Source organism: Corapipo altera, unplaced genomic scaffold (genome assembly GCF_003945725.1).
Source record: "Corapipo altera isolate COAL_440 unplaced genomic scaffold, ASM394572v1 23b, whole genome shotgun sequence".
NCBI classification, from domain to species: Eukaryota; Metazoa; Chordata; class Aves; order Passeriformes; family Pipridae; genus Corapipo; species Corapipo altera.
This window is the reverse complement of record NW_020884885.1, coordinates 422,353-434,891: the sequence shown is the minus strand read 5'-3', so window position 1 is coordinate 434,891 and position 12,539 is coordinate 422,353. Positions and strand designations below refer to the sequence as shown.

The 12,539-nt window shown below is 34.1% G+C and overlaps 1 protein-coding gene across 7 annotated transcripts in view; it reads right to left on the bottom strand.

Annotated features, from left to right (window-relative positions):
- Positions 1–12,539, bottom strand: part of CUNH15orf41 (chromosome unknown C15orf41 homolog) — a 123,494-nt gene that overhangs the window by 60,238 nt on the left and 50,717 nt on the right. For all 7 annotated transcript variants that reach the window (XM_027642283.1, XM_027642280.1, XM_027642279.1 and 4 more), the window contains 5 exons: positions 12,316–12,395; positions 11,914–11,963; positions 9,019–9,086; positions 3,999–4,064; positions 2,015–2,120 (listed from right to left, as the gene is read on the bottom strand). In XM_027642283.1, coding sequence (XP_027498084.1) covers positions 2,015–2,120; positions 3,999–4,064; positions 9,019–9,086; positions 11,914–11,963; positions 12,316–12,395 — 370 coding nt within the window. The remainder of the gene's footprint in view (positions 1–2,014; positions 2,121–3,998; positions 4,065–9,018; positions 9,087–11,913; positions 11,964–12,315; positions 12,396–12,539) is intronic.

The following is a 12,539-nucleotide window of genomic DNA, read 5'->3' as shown; positions in this document are numbered from 1 at the left end:
TGAATGTAAAGTCATTATATGTAAGAAGTAACAATTTTTGTACTTCTTTTTAATATGAACAACTATAACAGATTTGGCAAAATCTCAAAACTACTTTCAAAATGTTTTATTGATCCACATATAATTTCAGTCTAGCTTTTGCAACATTAGAGATACTTGACTAACAGTTCAGTGAGAAAATGAGAAAATATTCCATTTTTGAAGTTGAATTATTAATTAGTACATGTTGAAATTAAATTGAAGTTAGCTACGTCTTGGTTTATTGATAAAAGTGTAAGAGAAATTTCCTTTGGGAATGTCAGATTCAAATGATACACTTTATTCTCAAATGTTTTACACATTTTTATAGTTCAAATCAAAATGTGGATAGACACTTTGTTTGGTACAAAAAAAAGAAAGAAACTTCAACTTTGCAATGGCAATTTTATTGCAAACAACAAATGGATCAGTGCCTTCATCCTACTTGTCTACTCAACTTTCACCCCATCTCAACTTAGTAAGTATCTCTATGCTCATGTTATCTATTTAAAATTCACTTCTTGGAGCTGCTTTTCTCTGATACCATCATGGATTCCTTCAAAGACATCCTTTATACTCAGAAAGTATTCCAGCCAATCCATCTAATGGCCGCCTCCCGGCCTGAGCTGCTCCATTTCATTTACACTGATGTGCAGTTCAGCACCAATTGCATAAGCATCTTTCCTGCCATTCTCACCATTTGCCTAGATATTGTATATACTCAAATTTCTTTCTAAGTTTTATATTCTGTTTATATGTTTCACAATTTATTTTCTACAACTTCCCTGTAGTATCTTCATCCAACAACTGACAGCCTTCCTGAGTTTCCCATTGCCTTGATTCAAGTTTTCCAAGTCACTGATTTCTGGGACTGTCAAATAAGAGCATGTCCTTATGTCAATCAAGAATGCTGCTGCAGAGCATAATTCCAAAATTTGATGATGTTGTTCTCAAGATTTGGTTTCCCTTTCTCTGATGCCTTCTATGGAATTTGCTTTTAAAGTATTTCCGAAGGTAATGCTAGCTATTTTCACCTTGACATTCCTCATTTTCAGCTGAAATACTAATGGTCAACAGACTAGACTCTGATGTTGGAGCACACTCCCTTTCTGTTGCATGTTCACATGTTTGTGCCATGTTCTCTACTATCCCTCAGATGGTCTCTTGCTAACACCGAGCAACTTCTAAATTTATGCTTTAAAAAATCCTTTATTAAAACTTTCATTTATCTCACTTACTATCTTGCTTAGGGTTCTACCACATACAAAAATGGCACTGAAGGTAAAGCACTGTGCTTAAGATTTTTTTTGGAAAAAAGTCCTCCAGTGAGGGGGTATGTAGGACCATGGAAAGATATACAAATATACACAACACTGACTTTTAGAAGAATAAAGTGGAAGTATTTTAACCATCTTTAAAAGAAAAAATCTTTATACCAATACCATCGACATGATTAAAACTTCTGTCTAGCATAACTTATTTACCTCCTTACATTCCTGCAAATACTTACTACATTTTTAACTTGAAGATAGTTATTCCTGCTTCAAATGTAGATAATATACAAAAGAAATACTTTATTAAAAAAAAACCCAGTGAAACAGTATTGTCCCAGATACAACGACAATAAGCAATAAAGTTCTTCACACACAAAGCCCACTTGGTTAGACTGCAAAGATTTTTTAACAAAATCTTCTTTCAAAGTCAGGTACTAAAAAATTGACATATAACTTCTGTACCAAAGTAACTTACTCTGTCATGTAGCATCACTGTAAAATCACCAGATGTATCTGCTGCATGTTAACAATTAGGATATGAATTTTTCACAAATATTTCATAATTCCAATTTGACATGCTAAGTAATGACATTCAAAATGCCAGACTAGTAACATGTATTTTGTCCACATGGCTTAATACAATAGTCACTACTGCTTTATCCAGTAACTTCTTTTTAAAATGTAATCCTATTTATCTATAAGGAAAAATAATAGAAATATACCTGTTCCAGTAGCTCCAAAACTGGTCCTGCAAATAGGCTTGGTGGCTACTTTCATCACCGAATGAGGCTTTGCTTTCTATCCAGTGAATTATGTGTCCTTCCACAGCTAGGGTGACAGCAAAAAAGAAACTGAACTCTGAAAAGCAAACTCAACAGCCTATAAGAGTGTGTTTGTGAATATCCTATTTACTCCACAATCTACCACATAATTCATGCTTGCAACAGTTACATATTTGTAAAAATTATCTTTCGAATATGCACAAAAAGGACATTTCAAAAACTTATCAGAAAATACTTTAACAGATATTGATATCAATTTCAGTTTAATTACATCCTGTTCTAGATATTTGGATTTATTCTAACACAAAAAGAAAAAGAGACCAGCCTAAGAAGCATGTTAATGGTGAATCTTATCAATGTATAAAACTTTCTGAAGGGTAGGTGGTAAAAAGAGGGAGACAGGCTCTTTTCAGTGGTGCCAAGTGACAGGACCAAAAGCAACGGGCACCGAAAAGCAGGAGGTTCCATTTGAACTTTAGCAACCACTTTTTCATTGTGAGGGTGACTGAGCATGGGCAAATGTTGCCCAGAGAGGTTGTGGATTCTCCCTGTTTGACATTCAACAACTGTCTGGACATTGTGTTGGGCAAACAGCTCCAGGTGAACCTGCCTGAGCAACTAGCCACCAGCCTCAGCCATTCTGTAATTCTGAAAGTTCACAATTTTCCCTGCTAACTTTAGACCTTGTAAAAACCAACAGTTCCCTCATCCCCCCAAGTCCTTGAAGCTTCCTGAGATTCTTCACAGTAATTATGGAAGTGAAGGGGGAGAAATTAAATGAAAACTCTCCACATGTGGCCTGACATGAGTGAACTGCAGTAGGATGCCAAACTTCCCTGTTTCAAATATGGAGTCCTTTAGTTACAAAGGTATTTTCTGTTTTGTTATTAACGTCACCACCATTTTTGTTTTTTGGAAACATGATTAGGTATACAAACATCACTAAGCTAAGGAAAGTCTTTAAAACCCTTTCAGAAGACCCTCATATACACAGTTGTTCGCTGGATAAATAACAGGTGATTGTGCTGAAAGATGGTATTTCAAGCAGTTCTGCGTAGTGATGCATTTTATAGCACACATTCCATTCCTTATACTAGTGTACAAATCAGTTATCTCAGTAAGAATTTCAGTTGTTGTCAATATGAAGAAAAAAACCTAGTCATGTATATGACTTTCACACAGTACTTTCAGCCTTTTTACTTTCTCTGACAGACAGAAAAGTAGACATATGCATAGATAGGTGCTGCACTCTACGGAGGCAAAGCAGAAGTCTTTTGGCACAAAAGCCAATTTACAAAAGGTGATTAATAATCCTTTACATTTGCACAATTTGGATGTTTTTTTCTTCTGTGGCCCAGCGACTAGGTCACCTGGTTACCTTCTCACATGACCTCAAGACCAGAAAAGGTGGATGAATTTATGACCTTTATACCTAATTTTATTCTTTATTCTTTCCTGCTATTCAGGCTTTTAAAAACCAGTGAAGAACTGCAGAGTTGTATCTGCATCCAAAGTGATGGCAAAAAGAATAACTGCACCACGACAAACCTTTATACAATGACCTATAGGTGTAACAGTAATACTCTTAAGACTGCTTTGAACTGATTTGGTCTAGGAGTAAAAGAAAATTACAGGCATTTCAGAGTTTAGTTCAGAAAGATAGTGGGAAGAGTACATCAGAGGGAGCAGGGATTTGGAGGTTCTTGTTGTTGTTTTTTCCTTTTTTGATAATGAGATAAAAACATGCAGAGACTAAAGAGGAAACACTGGGTACCAAACTAGGAAGTTCTTAAAATTATTGGGTAACTCCTGAAGAGACTAATTTGTAGTATCCTAGATTATGCTTCACTTAAGTAACCATAATATTTTAGCATGAACTCTTCTACACAAAACAAAATTATAAAAGTTCTTTTAAAAGACTTACCTACTGGTACTTCTAAAATAAAGTCTGGTGTTTTGTCATAACCCTTTGCACGAAGCTGATCTTCAGCTGTACATACAGAATAAGGACTACTGTTTATAAAACTATTCCATTAAGTAGACAGCAGCATAATTAATTTTATTTTAAATAAGAGTACAAGAATTACTAATGCAGTCATACATATCTTTCTTATGCATGCAATGCTGTGTCAAATTAAATGAACCTTTGTGGAAAACCTGAAGCATGGATATAAAAATGCTTCTTTGTCATCCCTGCATTTTTATGTCTTCATTATAAACATCATTAATTCAAGCTGTCATACAGTATTTTATAACCTCCAAATATTCAAAGTAAAGAGGTATATTCGCTGATTGAAAGAAGAGCCTCTCCACCTTCGGATGCATAAAGATTAATCCTACCAACACCACAAATGTAGATATACTGTAGCTGTCTTCTTGGTTTTATTTTTAATGTTAGCATAAAGTTGTTTAAAAAAAGGCATGAAAATCCTTCTCTCCCAGGAATTTATTAAAGTAGAGAGGAGCCATAATTTTAGTTTCTCTTGCATTCTGGATTCTATAGAATTTATCCAATTTCAGAACATACAAAGATTTAGAAATTCTGCTAACATTAATTATACAACTCTATTACTTACAGATATTAGAGCTGAATATTTCAAGAAGTAATAATGAGCAAAATAAAATCGCAAAAGACAAAGGGTGCTCCCTTAAAAAAAAAAAAAAAAAAGAAAAAAGGGCAAAAAAAGCCCAAGCAAGCCCTTAATATTTTTAAACTATTATCCTTCATTTCTGATACCATTACATTGGTATTTCTGAAACACCATTTCTCCATTAGAATTTGGAGTGACCTGGTCATTCAATTCCAGGCATGGCTTTCTGTCTTCACCCAGGCTTAACTAATGGCACTACCTAGTAACAAGTAAGGCTGTGTAGCCCCTTAACACCTACTGGGCTGTTGACATTGTCATGCATCCCATTCGCCTTTCTACATCACCTTTGATTAAAATTAATGGCCCATTCTCACTGTTGGGTAGCTTATTTCCAATCCATTTATCAGGTTAGGACAGTAGTTTCATGGCCAATGTTCAGAACTCAGTTTTTGAATACTTTGTGCATATCCTGAAAGGTCAGCAGTTAGAGTCCAAGTAACATTTTAATGACAAGAAAAACATAGAGTCTTAGAAATCAAAATATTGTAAAAGTGCCAAAAGCAAACTCTCCCACTCTTTTTATTGAAGAATATAAGTCTGAAGTATTATTTTATATAGTGAACTCATTCTGAAAGTGGGACAGGAGTAAATTTGGAAAGCTGTAAATTCACTTCTCTGTAAACTGCAATAGCTGTTTATTCTTTTTGAGAGTTGTACTATTTTTTTTAATTTTGAGAGCATTTCTTCACTATAGACTATATTGTAAATACAAGTCTTTGCAATGCAATATTTCATTATATCACCCAATCAGGTAATGAAAAGCATTTCTAGGATCTGGAGACGGACTTGGTGATTGGCTATTTTTTCAAACTAAGATTGTCACATATACAGATAAATGCCGTTAAGAATAAGAAGGTTCTAATTTAACAGAACCCATGAATAGAGAGTTTTATGCCATAACATAAAAATGAATTAATGTTCTATGTAATGTCTCGATTGTGATTAAAAAAAACCCAGTTTCATCCAACTCTATTTAACTGTAACCTCCTCTTGTTTAAAACGATCTAGAATAGACAATAGGATGTCCCAGCTGAAATGTTCATCATTCAAGAGCAATAGCATTAGAAAGGTCAGTCTTTTCTTTCACATCTAACAAATCCTACTACCACAAAATAAGAGAAATGCACCTTAAAAAAAACCTCACTGAAAACAAGGACAGATACAAACACGCTTGGATAGGTCAACCTGGAAGGTCTCTGAACAAGAGCCTGCGTCAGCATTACTTTTAATATTCTTCAGCAGATTCTTCTGGCACTAATTCATTGATTAAAAAAGAACATGTTTTTGTTTTAAATCTGGTTTTGAATGTCTTTATTTGGTTTTTCCCAATATTTAGTGATAAACACTGGAAAATATACTAAAAAGAATATTTATTGTTGATGTGAGTTGTCTACCTTGTGGAGGAATATAATTTTGCAACTATTATTTCCTCAAGTGTTTTGAAGCTTTATAACTCTGAAGAAAAAAATAATTATAGAAACTCCCCAGAATGGTTAAAGAATTTTTGTTTTAAACCATAATCCCACCAAAAAGGTGTTGTAGCTTTTCAGTTCAGGTATGTTTCACATTGGTCCAGAAACTAGAGAGGTAGCGTTCTGCACCTCAAAAGATCTTCTGGCTCTAGCATGGATTAAGAGAATAATTTAACAACTGTTTGGAAGCCAGTCCACAGCAGCTTTGACAGCTACACCTATGCATCCTCAGATTTGCAAATTATGTGGAAACAGCTCCAATAAGTGTTTTGTCTACAGATTGACCATTAATTTTGATTTCCAACAAAACTGCAGCTTCATCTTTGCCACAGCTTCACACTCAATCATAACCATTTAACACATCATTGTTCTTTTACTAGCCTCTGGATATTACAAAGAAACAAAACATTCTTTTGTTGGTGCATGAATGAGCTACAACTGCAAATTTAAGATCACAGCAGAAAACATGGATCAGATTTCATGATTTATATCCAAGTTACTACTGAGGGACACCATGGTGGGAGTCAAAGGAGGATAAAGCTCAGTACTAACCCATATAGGTAAAAGCTTTCCTAATATATTTATGGTAAAGATATAAATATATATCTATCTATATACATATATATATGTAAAGGATCTATATACAGAACTTAGAAATTCTTGGCATTTCAGTATGGTGTGTGAAGTTGTTTTGAGAGAATGCTTCTGCTGATCACTTTCATCTCAGGCAAAGTATTTTTCTAAGGGGAGGACCTGGGATTTGATGTGCTTCCCATGAGCAGTGGATTAATAAAATGTAACCCCATTAGTGTGTATAGGTTTCCAATCAATTTCAGGGTGAGTTTGAATGTGTTACTTCTGATCTGTAGGCTCTGAAAGCTAACTGCTCTACAAACAGACAAATTATGTCCTGAACCTGAAAAGCTGTTTCATGCTCCAATACTATACTGGGGCAATTTATATTCACTGTGTCCTTTGACTGTGCTGTCTTCTCCTGTACTAGATTCTCTGTTGCATAGGTGAACAGCTGATACAACCCCCCTGACTATTCTGAAGGACAGTACACTGGAATAGTATACTAATATGGAAACTGTGAAAATTCTGTTTTTTATATGTTAAAATGTAATGGAATTGCAAGTTATAAGCCATCTTCAAAACTGGAATGAAGTCTTACACAACAAAGTCTGAATTTGTGAACCTATAAGAAATTCTGTCATCTCTTCTGTTTTCCTGAGGTTTCCTCAAGCAGTTTTGGAAACAGTTTTTCAGAAATAAAAGGTTTTATTACGAGTGACTCAAAAGGGTTCATCTTCTAGACACTTAAAAAACCCTTTTCTTTTCAGAAAAAAAGTAAAAACCAAAACCCAAACACATCTAGAACCTGAAAGACACTTGTAATGCACAGGCACAACAAACACAAATGCTTAACATATAAACAGTAAATTATGCTCTCTCATTTATATCTTCATATCCTAATGAGTTAACTCATTCTAGATGTTTTGATTTGACAGCATAGATTTCTTAGACCTTATTTCTAAAGACAAAATTGATGTTTATCCAAGTTCACAAAACATTAAAATGTAAATCTGACTTGTATACTGCACAAGCCAAATAAAATCATAATTGTTGGGTTGAGGATCCCTCAGTGAGTCATCTAATCCATTCCCTTGTATTGTGACAGGATTGATTTCATTACCAGCTTTGATAGATGAGTGTCAAATCCAGACCTGAATTTTCCATTGGAGGTGATTCCATAACCTTCCCTGACAGTTTGTTTTATACTTCTTATTCCTAGAACTGTTTGGTATTTTAACTCAACATCGTCTCTGCAGTTACAGCTTAAGCCTATTACCTGTATCTATGTTCTTACAGTCAAGTAGGAAAATCTACTGCTTCACATTTTCCTAGTGCCACTTGAAAGCTTGCATGTGATAGTTATTCCTGTCCTTTTCCCACTTTTGTATAAAAGAGCACACTAACTCTGTTCTTTAATTGTACAGACAAATATTTTTAAAAGCTTAATACGCCTCCCAATTTCTTAAATTTGTTTAAGGTTTCCAAAATCAGGAGAGATCATAGTTCCTGGTAAAACCAGAAAATTCACAGAACATTAGTACAATGCTCAACCATTAACAAAAGACAGCATTTCACTTTGCTATTGTCTCATCACATAAGGAATCCAAGATTTAAGAAGTCATTGCTTACTATTGCATTAAGAGAAAGGGTGTTTTAAACACTAATCTTTATTTCAATGGCACTCGTGTACAAGAAACATACTGCAGGCTAAAAGAAAAAAATGAAAATCACTTTCTAACTAATTAATTCTTAAAATAACTTTAAATACAGGGAGCGTGAAAAAGAGTACTTGCATTGATTGGGAGGCAGGGGGCAAAAATTCAGCAGCGACTGCACAGAAAAGTAAATGAGTGAATCCTCTAGCTGTTCTTTCATACATAAAGCATTCTGAAGTTAATATTTCTTATGCTTCCTCCTAAGTCTCATAAGGTCTAGATTATGGCTAATATCTCATGACACCAAAAGTAATACTGCAGCAGATATTAAAGCATTTTTTTCAGCTACTTATTCTATAAAATATTAATTGCAAGCCTGTGCATGTACTGTATATAAAAGGTATTAGGTAACTGAGTTCCTGTTCGGTTCTAAATCAATAAAAGATAACATGAACAGTATCAATCATTTTTTACTCTTCCTTTTCTACCTAATACAAGGAATGTTGAGGTTTATTTTTTTCTTAGGTAAACAGTCACCATTATCTTTAAAGTTAGGAACACACTGGCTAGCCTCTACCACAGATTCTTACCTATGAAAGAGAGATTTTTTTCCAAAAGCATTTCTCGCAGCAAGACTTCATGCTCATGCCCAATAGCGCTAATAGTTTTAGGTTAAGAAATGGAAGATTACTTTGGAAAAGAAGCAACTTCATAAAAACATCATAGGTAAAGTAATTCATCATAGAATTCATTGACCTTCATCTGCATTTCAAAGTGATCAGTGATTTGAACTCTCAGTTCTAAAAATCCTTACAGGGATTTTCAGAAGTATGTATCATTTTATGAAAATCAGACTACTGCATCAAGAGCATGCATTTCACAGAATTAAGACCCACTTGACCATATTTATTAAGCATAATTAAGGACAATATTTCCAGTTTTTCTTTATTCTCCCTCTAAATTTAAGAGAAGGTGTGATCTTAAAACACACAGTTAAATACCTTTTAAGTTTCTCTTTACTGACTAGTGTATCAATTCTCTGATTCAGCAAAGGATGAAATAAACTGGGATTTTTTTTCTTTATATTCTGAAATTGATAGGCACTACATCCATCTGAAACATCTTACTGTAAAAAACATCCTTTTAATTGATTTTTCAGAAGCATGAACTAATGCCAGGGAAGGATAAAATAATAATTTATAGTGAAGTCCTTTTCACTTCACTGACAGCTGTTGATCCAATGTGCTATTCTTAGTGGTATGTAAAAAAGTCACCAGATTAAATATTTTTAATGTATCCTTCTAGAGGTCAAAGTTCTATTCTGGAAGCTTTGAAGAAGAATCCTAAGGAATATCATGGTAAAAGATCTTACATTAAATGCAGTTAAGTTCCAAATTCTGTTTAGAATAACTTCTGAAAACTTAAAATACAGATCACCTTACCATTACAGTTAATTATCTAATTTATATGAACACTTCATGCTGAACAGCAAAAAAAAAATAATTCTTTGTAATCATTTCACATGTACATACAGTTTTTATTAACTGAAACTACATATTATGCTAAACTTTACTAGCAGTTTCAGAAGAACAGCAAAAAGGTAAGAAAAATATTGCAAACAGAATTTATAATGCACCATAAGCAGAAACACTGCTTATAATAATACCTGTTATTGATGTATGGCAATGACCATGGGGCAAAACTTGTAAATAACTTCACAAGCCATTTTCTACTCATGCAATCTAGCAGCCTAGTTTCCCGTAAGCATCTGAACTATTACTGAAAAATAGCCTCTTGGCATTTACAAAGAGGTTGACTTCATACTTTAGTCCATGCATATACAATTAGATAGTTACATTTAAAATCAATATGCAATCCTTCAGAAGACATTATGCTTTTAAAACCTTAACTTTAAATTGATTTTTAACTATTTTATGCACCTCAAAATTAATATCTAATTCAGCAACATACTTACAGTAATGCACTCATATAGCTTAGCATTAAACTTTTCTGTACCAAAATGGAATTGAAAAACTTCTCATTACTCTCATCAATGTCACTGTGTATTCAATAACTGACTTGAGCCAGAATCTGAAGAGGATACAAAAGTCTCTTCTAGACTGCAGGCAAGCTATTCTTTAAAATGGTTCATATTTCTACATATGTGTCATTATTACTTTTAAACATACACTTTCAAAAGTCTACAGCCAATCAGTAGACTTCAGAAGTCTACAGATTGCTCATGCACAAAATATTAATCTTAAAATTCTGGATATGAAAATTAGTGACCAACAACCTTTTAAAAAGTGCAACTTATTAATCCACTTTTAGAGAGCTTTGTTTGATCTTGAAGATAGTCCCAATGAATACTTAAAATTACAATTTAAAGCACAAAATACAAAGAAAATTAGACCACTATCCTGCTGTTGTTAAAGTTAATGGGAGCAGGGCTGAGACTCTAGTAGACATCAGACAAGTATTTCTAGTAGAAAGAACATATTTTTAAGGAGTGACAATCACATGTATCACACGTACAAGTAGTGCTGTTTTTCACACATAACTAAACATCACAGTAGCTTTCTTATCCTGTAAATTTACAGTGAAATCAAAATCTTCCCCTAAACTGCATGCAGAGATTTGTGCAAGGATTTTCTAGGACTTGGGAGTGAACTGCCTTACTAGCCTGCTCAGTGACAATAGGCCATGATTTTGAAATTGTTCCTTTGACTGCATACTGAAACAGAAGAGCTACTCCTTCAGTACTTTACTAAAGCAGATTTGGGGTCTCAGTGGTCATTCCTAACAAATTATAATCCTAGTCTGTAATAGTCAGCGTGGAGTTCCCTCAGTGTACTCACAGTGCACTGAGGCTCTCTAATTAACCATTTCAACATCACAAAAAAAATATCCCTGAAAATTCAAGCTACATAGGCTTTTTACTACAGCTAGTATAATTTCCTTTAAGAAGAAGAGAAAATAAAAGAACGGCACTGGAACATCAGATAGGAGCTTAAAAATACTAATTGGTCAATCAAACTTGAATTGCACTTGAAAACACTTCAATTAAAACCCATATTCATAACAAAGCAAAGCCATAATGTTGAACACTATCTATGAAACTTAACCAAACAGCTGAGATTGGAAGGTATCTCCAGAGATCATCGAGTCCAACTTCACCACTCAAAGCATGGTCAACTAGTCTTAACACAAAACCAGACATGCATTTCAACTAATCAAAAGCAAAGAGGTTCAATCAGGCATATGAATGTGTAGCCACCAAACTGACATATTCCCGTGGTCCATCTGATTTTTCTTCATGTAAGAGAAAGCTCTGCAGTGACTCTCTAGCTGATTGAATGTAAAACAGAGGAGTATGAAACGTGTTTTGTGAAGCAGAACTTTATGTCAGGTTAAAGCTAGACACATCTCTTCCACACAGTCTAAGCTCGTCAATTGTGCACCTAAAATTTTATGGGAAAGGATACTGTTTGATGCAGTCCACCAGTGGTCCATAACAACAGTCATTCACAGTACACTGCAGACAAATAAGAGAAGTAGTATACTGATGGGCAACTACAAAACCATTATACTTAAAGACTATCTTAAAAACAGTAATTACTTTTCCTCAAAAAGGCTATCAGATGCTGTTCAGATTTAATCACAGAAAACAAAAACTGTATGCTTTTACTCACTATAAAAGCAAGCTATTAAAAAGTGAAATGCTCCCCTCACAAATATGGCATTGCCATTTATTGTGCACCCTGACCTCACTGATAGTTTACGATGACAGTAATTAAATGAGGTTTAAAATCTCTTACTCTGCTAGGCAGATAACAGCATTGCCAAAGGAAAAAAACCAAACCAAACAAAACAAGTGTGATTAATACCTGATAGACTTGAGCTGCTAGAACTCCATCTGGAATTTGAGAAGGGTCCCGTAGCATACTATTTATTAGCGTTTTGGAGGCTAGAGAAATAAAGATCAAAAACATACAAAAACCTGTTAGTTCAGTTATCTACTTGGCAGGAATAAAACACTTTCCTAATAAAAACATTGATGATGTTAATAATTTTGAAAATTATTCACCCAGCAACTACAAACTTACAAATT